The 7,319-nt window shown below is 37.4% G+C and overlaps 1 protein-coding gene across 1 annotated transcript in view; it reads left to right on the top strand.

Annotated features, from left to right (window-relative positions):
• Positions 1-4,979: 4,979 nt before the first annotated feature.
• The window catches only part of MMAA (methylmalonic aciduria (cobalamin deficiency) cblA type), a 16,995-nt gene continuing 14,655 nt past the window's right edge, over positions 4,980-7,319 (top strand). Inside the window, exon 1 of the mRNA XM_006887005.1 lies at positions 4,980-5,444. Within this exon, the coding sequence (XP_006887067.1) occupies positions 5,000-5,444 (445 nt within the window). The 5' untranslated portion in view covers positions 4,980-4,999. The remainder of the gene's footprint in view (positions 5,445-7,319) is intronic.

The following is a 7,319-nucleotide window of genomic DNA, read 5'->3' as shown; positions in this document are numbered from 1 at the left end:
TTTTTATGTATCGTTGGATTCTATTTGCCAGTATTTTATTTAGGATTTTTGCATCAATATTCATGAGAGGTATTGGCCTATAGTATTCTATTTTGGTGGTATTTCATAGTATTCTAATGTTAGCTTTTTTATTTTAGTTGGGTCTGTTGTGATGTTGCCTGATTCATCTCTTATTCGGATTATTTGTGTCTTCTCTCTCTTTTCTTTTGTTAGTTTTGCTAGAGACAGGTGACTAGAACCATGGCTACTGACAGGGCTGGGACTCATACCAAGTTTTTTTATTACAGAATGTCTTTTTAACAATGTTTTTTAAGAGTAAAGAGGAAGTCCTATGGCAAAAAGAGAAAAAAGATAATAGCAGCTCTCCTTACTTACCCCTTAATTAAGAAATATTCTCAAATTCCCAGCCCTGTCAGTAGCCATGGTTCTAGTCACCTGTCTCTCTCACTCTTGATTTCCTCTTCCATGAGACAAATCATTACTGTCTTACTCTCTCATGGAAATGTTTGTGAGAGTAAAGTATTTATAAGTGGTTTCTAGACTAGAATGTCAAGCAGTTGAGGAATTAATTAAGTTCAGATAAGCACCTTTTTTGTAGAAATTATAATGGAGCAGGCTCTTTGCTACTGAATGTAATTGTACAGACAAGAGTGTTTTGAATCTGGCGTCCTTTCCCACCCCTTAATACCTTGTTTATTATCTGTTCTTTGACATTTTTGCAAAAGACCATTTCCTAAACTAAGGATTGTTTGATGAGGGTCTAATATTCTTGGCTTCTAACCACTACTTCTTGAATTACCTCCTAGAAAGCAGGTTGTTTATGCCACTCACTTCCATCAGCGTCTGTCATTCCTGCACTGCCAACAAGATGAACCTCAGTGCTTTGTTTTTGTTTTTTGGTTTGTTTTCTTTTTAATTTTTTAAAATTAATTTTAATAAACAGTTACAGAGATTTTGGATTTCCATTCATTCATTGCCTCCCTTTTCTCCCTGCCCACCCCTCCCTACCAGTTCACTCCCCTCTCCGAAAAGAAAAAGGAAAAAAAAATTCCTTCATTGGTATACAATTCCCCCATCCCTTCCCTCCACCCCCCACCCCGAGTACACATCTCTAAGCAACCTTAATTCTGGATTCCTGTGCTAACTATAATACTCAGTCATATTGTGGTGTTCAAGTATTTTATAAATTCCGGATATAAGTCCCTTATCTGACATGTCATTACCAAATATTTTTTTCCCAGTCTGTGGCTTCCCTTTTTACCCTATTGGAGAAGTTTTTGGATGTGCATAGGGATGTGATTCTTAGAAGGTCCCATTCATCTGTTTTATCTTCTCTCGATTGTAGATTTTTCAGGATACTTGGAAGACTTTTTATGTTGTGGATTAGAACTACTAAAGTTCTTCCAAGCTTTTCTTTAATGACATTTATAGTTCTTGGTTTTAGTCCTAGGTCCATGATCCCCCTTGAATTGGTTTTTGTATAAGGAGTGAGGTGTGGATCTTGCTTGAGTCTTCTGCAGACAGCTTTCCAATTTTGCCAGCACCAAGTGCTTTGGTTTTATGATGTGGTCCCATGTATATCCTAGTTCACCTTCATCTCCTAGCTCTCTGCCCTCAGGCTTCTTCCTCTCTGAATTTCTCAGTCTTTTCTCAGATCACTAGGAAGAAAGCTAGTCCCAACCCTGACTCAGCACATTTACACCCTCAGCCTGAAAAGCCTGCCTCTTTCTTGAACTTATTTATCCACTGAGACCCAACCCTGACATTGACTTTTCCCTGACTTGTCCCTTCGACTCCACAAGTGGAGTTAGGCCTTAGCATCTTGCCTGACCCTAAGACATTCTCTTTTTACTTGGACATTATGTTTATTATCCACTGAACTCCTGAATTGCCAAGATAAGACAGTCCACCCAAGATGATGTTGTGAGTTAAATGAGGGGACATTGTAATTCCCAGAACCTGGGAGTACAATCTTACTTGAAAAGGGGGGCTTTGCAGATGTCATTAAGTGAAAGATCTCACGATGAATCCATTGTGGATTATCCCAGTGAGCTCCAAATCCAGTGGCAAATATCATCACAAGAAACACACAAAGAACAAACACAAGAGAAGAGGAGAAGGCCAGGTGAAAAAACAGAGGGAGAGGTTAGGGTTATACAGGTCAAGTAGAGAACTGGAAGGGCTCTGAGGAAGGGTTTTACCGAGAGCCTCTGCAGAGAGCTTGGTTCTGCTAGCAGCTTGATTTGGGAATTCTGGCTTCTAGAACTGTGAAAGAATTTCTCTCATTTTAAGCCTCCAGATCAGTGGAAATTTAGTGTTGCAACCCTAGGTGACTACTAAAGAGCAATGACTGGGACATGCTAAAGTACCATCAGTATTATCTCCATCAGTATGTTTACAGCATCTCTGTAACTCCTCTCGCCTAGAATGACACCTGCACAGGAGTCTGCTCAGGATGTAGTGGTGAACTGAAAATACTCTTCTTGTCTATAAGTTTTGAGGATAGTGGTATTAATTAGGGGAGGAGAAGGGAGGAAAGTTGATGAGAGGAGTGTGCTTGAAGATGATAGTAAGTAGGCCCCCTCTTTGTTTAAAATATTATTGTGAATAGAAGGATAACTAGTAAAACATGTATGAAGACCCAAGGGGGAAGGAGGTGCGGTGAGGATGGGCAAGGGGAAAACCACAGAATTGCACTATTTGGAGGGTGGTAGAGGAGGATGAAGGAAAAGGGAAGAATCACTTTTATAAAAGAAGCCATAAAGTCCAAAAAACATATTGGTTGTTGTTGTTAGGTGCCTTTGTGTTGTCTTTGATTCTTGGCAGGCCTGGATTCAACAAAAACCCCTGCCATCTCCATAATCCCTGCTTTGCTTAAACATATTGTAGTAACTGTCTCAGTCCATCTAGTTGAGGAGCTTCCTCTCTTTTGCTGACCCTCCACTTTCCCAGGCATGATGTGCTGCTTCTCCAGAGACTGGCCGCCTCTCCTCATAACTTGTGTAAAGTGCATGAGACAAAGTCTAATCATCCTGGCTTTTAAAGAGCACTGGCTGTACTTCCTAAAAGACACGCTTGTTCATTCTTTTGTCAGTGCGTAGACTATTCAGTATTCTGTGCCAGCATCAAACAAGTTGTCTTTGGAAAATTGATAGGCAGTTACAGTTTTAACAGTAATAGGAACCAAAAAACTTACTATATTTCTACTTTTTCCCTTCTTAGCATGATAATTAGCTAAAAGTTAACTTTACATTAATTGTGCTTTAAGTACCATTTAGGAAGATGATTTGAAGCAATAAAACAATCTTATTTCGTTGTAGCTATGAAGTACTTGAAACCAAAATTTATAATCGTAGAAGCCCAAACCAGGTAAGTTCTGTGTGTATCTGTAAATCGTAGTTTGCCACTGCAAGCTAGGTCTTTGACCTAGTTATTCCTAATGTTTTTATAAATTGGTGTAATGAAAGTAAGAGCTATTATTTTATTGGGCTCTTACTACATGTGTGTTAGGTACTCTTTTAAGCCTTTTACATTAATTACCATCACCCTGTTAGGAAGTACTCTTCTTATCCACCTTTTGCTCATGTGAACTCTGAGGCACCGAGTGGTTGAGTAATTTGCCCGAGATTGTTAACAGTTAAGTGGCCGAGACTCAAGAGTGGCCATGGCTTGGAACCTCTGTACTCTCCCCCTTCTCACTGTGCAGGGTCAGCTTCCATTGTCTAGTATAATTAGATGTAGAGAATATCAGGACATGCAAGGATAAGAGCTTCATCTAATACCATAATGCTTCAAACCTTAGTGTGTTTGCCTATTGAAACTGTGTTGAATGGGGCAGGAACTACGTGTTTTTAATAAAGTATCTTGGTGATTTTAGCTGTGCTTAGCGGTACACAGATTTAGTGACTTTACAACTCTCATCTCACTTCCTGTGAATACCTTTTCCGTTTTTCATTTATTCACTTAAGCTAGGTCATTCTGGCCATGTGCCTGTGCCTATACTACATATCCTTTGTAGAAAAAGCATGAAAACCAACACCAGTGATTTTCAGAATCCTTGCTCCTGTGTGCTGTGTAAGTAGTCCATCATGTGAATGAATCATACTTTCTCAATTCATTCGATTCTGGTTGGACATTTGGGCAGTTTCCATGTTCTTGAAAATCACTACCTAACTTGGGAGGGACTAGAGAGTATTATGCTAAGTGAACTAACTCAGACCCATAAGGACAAATACTGTATAAGACCATTATTGTAGAAATAGATAACTAGTAGAACATGTATGAGAATCCAAGGTGGGGAGGGTGGGAGCAGAGGGGTGAGGATGGGCAGGGGAGTCATCATAGGGTCGCAAAGTTTGATAGGCAGAGGGAGAGGTGGGGAAAGAAAATGGGAAAGAAAGATCCAGTGTGAAAAACAATGTATATGACTTTGTAAGTAACCCAGTATAAAATAAAAATTTTATTAAAAAGAAATAAAAACTCCTGGAAGTCTTTATAAAAAACAACAACAACCCAAAAAACCAACACCAGAAGAAACAAATGTGAATCTTTTGTCTGAGCTGAGCTGCAAAATAAGCTATATCTGATTTAGGAAAATTGTTAAGATGCATGTAAAATATACTTACAGAAAGAAACTAAGCAAACCATAGCATTTCTACACAGACGGACTTTGTATAGTTTGTTCAGAAAGACATTTAATTTAAATTGTAGTTTACAGTCCAGTATTGATTTCAAAATTTGGGTTACGTTGAATTCTGACTGTGGTCAAGTAGACAGTCTTTTTTAATAAAAAGTTTTCTTAGTGAACTTCCATTTGTGCTATCAAGAACGCTGATTATTGTGTTTTAATATGTAGAGAAAATGCTGTACTTTCCATTTTAGCACTTATGTATCTCAGTTGTATATTGAACTGGCAAAAAATATGTTTTTCTTTCTTCTAGGGAGGTCACAAATCACATTGAATGAAAAGCTGGCAGTGTTTTCTTCAGGTAGAAACAAAATGAATATTCCTGTGCTGCTCCAGTGTTCTCACCAGCATCTCCTAAGAGGCCTTTTAAGCACACCTTTCCTGCGTTCCCGCTTCATCTGTCCCTCAAGTACTCACCTCGGATCAGGAATCTCATGTACTCAGCCATTTAATTCTCTTGGACTCTATTGTACAAAGCGGATGCTGCCATCAGTTGGTGTAAAGAGAAAATTATGTGTCCAAACAACCTTAAAGCAACACACAGAAAGACTTTCTGATAAAGAGCAAAGATTTGTGGATAAACTTTATACTGGCTTAATCCAGGGACAAAGGGCCTGCTTAGCAGAGGCCATTACTCTTATAGAATCAGCTCACCACAGGAAAAAAGAGTTGGCCCAGGTGCTTCTTCAGAAGGTATTAATCTACCACAGAGAACAAGAACAATTAAATAAAGGAAAACCACTAGCATTTCGAGTGGGTCAGTCCTTTTTTTCCTCCTTTCCCTTCCTTTTTGTCGTCTGTTCAGTGAACATTTTAAATTTTCTCTTCTTTTAAAAAATTGTATTTTGCCACCTAAGGGAGAATTCCTTTCTTAATCTCTTGTTGAGGACTGTTGAGTCAGAACTGACCTATAGCTGACCCGTGTGTGGGTTTTCAGAGGCAGTAAATCACATGGAGGAGATTACCCAACTCTCCTCCTCAGAGCAACTGGTGGATTCAAACCACACCTTTGCACAGTTCCTAAACACTTAAACCACCAGCGCTCCCTTTTTCATTTTAGAATGCATGATTTTTAATTTGCTTTTCTTTTAAGATATATTAATCGTGTAGTGCTGGAAAAGAAATTTTTAATGCCTTGACTACTTAAAAAAAGATTTGTATTTTAAGAGAATAATATTTCTGTTTTGGTATAAGAATCTTGCTGTAGTTTCCAAGTAGGATAGGAGAGTTACTAATCAATTTACTCATTATTTTTTATAGTTTCTATTTATTTTCCACTCCTGGCAATTTCATTTCTTTTTCTAAAGGCACATCTCATTCCTTACAGATATTTTTTAAGTATAAGAATAGCTGGGAGTTGGGTTTATCCAGCCACCTAAGTGCAGAATGTATATTAAAAGAAAGACAATACTCGTTTTTCTGTCTAAATCATTGTAATTTGATTTTCTTGAAAAAGTGACTTGTTTCTGTAATTGCAAAGCAGTTAATTATATTTTTTAAAGTCCTTCACTTTAAAATGTGTTTGACTAGCAAGAATTGAGCAAGTCAGCTTGGAGTAGAATGTGAGCTTTTCATGTCACACTTGACTAGTTTCACTCAGATTCTTGCTAAGGTGACTGGGAATGACAAAAAAAAAATAAGGGGTTTTAATGGGAATTGAGTACACTTTGAAAAATATTGACATTATATTACACTTTTATATGTTTATCAGTTTCTTGAAGATAGGGGAGCTGAAACCAGTAGTTTTTAGGATGATGGCATAAATAATTGAAAGATAATTTCAGAAATAGTCTGTTAACCAAAATTTTTATTAGTGCACATTTCCCCCTCATGTTAAGATATTATTGTTTGCCCTCCAATGAGAATTTAGATTCTTATTGAGAACATTACATTTGGTAATATATAGATAAACATATATACATATATTTATTCTTTCAGAGTCTAGACAGACAAAATAACTCCTAAAGATAAATTCTGGTCATGAAGAAGTGTTCACTTCTCAGGTATTTGGGTATCTTTGAAGAGAAAATCCCTCCTCAATGTCTAGAGTTAACTGGCAGCTCACAAAATGATTAGAAACTTAGAAATTAGTGATGCTAGTCTGGTTTTCCAATACTCATCTTTTGAAGCCAAAGAAAACTGGGTTATTTTATGGTGGTTTTTTTTTTTTATTGTAGTTACTTTATCATCACCATCATGAACAATAGCACCAAATGTTTATTCCCTTAAGATAAATATTTAATACAAGGACCTGTCCTGGGAATTATAATGATTCCGTGGAGCCTTCCCAAATACCATACACATTTTAAATATAATTATAAATACATGCCTATGCATATAAATGATTCAAAATATACTACGTCTCTCTTACTATGTATCATTCACTGTCCTAAAGACAATACAACCATTAAATCGTTTACTCCTTGCTACTAATACTGTTTTAGTTGTGGAGGTTAACTTGCCCAAGATTATATATACAGCTTGTAACTGGCAGAGCAGGAGTAAGAACCAGCCAATTGGCTCCAGCATTTGTACTTTTAACTGCCAAAGGCTCTACTGACTCCCCAAGTAGGAGCATTATCTGCCTTACTTTAGGAAAAAACCCTTTTTTTTTTTTTGAGGGTGAAGGGGG

The sequence above is a fragment of the Elephantulus edwardii genome, unplaced genomic scaffold (assembly GCF_000299155.1).
Source record: "Elephantulus edwardii isolate Elephantulus edwardi_28Jun2011 unplaced genomic scaffold, EleEdw1.0 scaffold00053, whole genome shotgun sequence".
NCBI lineage: Eukaryota > Metazoa > Chordata > Mammalia > Macroscelidea > Macroscelididae > Elephantulus > Elephantulus edwardii.
The sequence above is the reverse complement of the archived record's forward strand: the minus strand, read 5'-3'. Positions and strand labels throughout refer to the sequence as shown.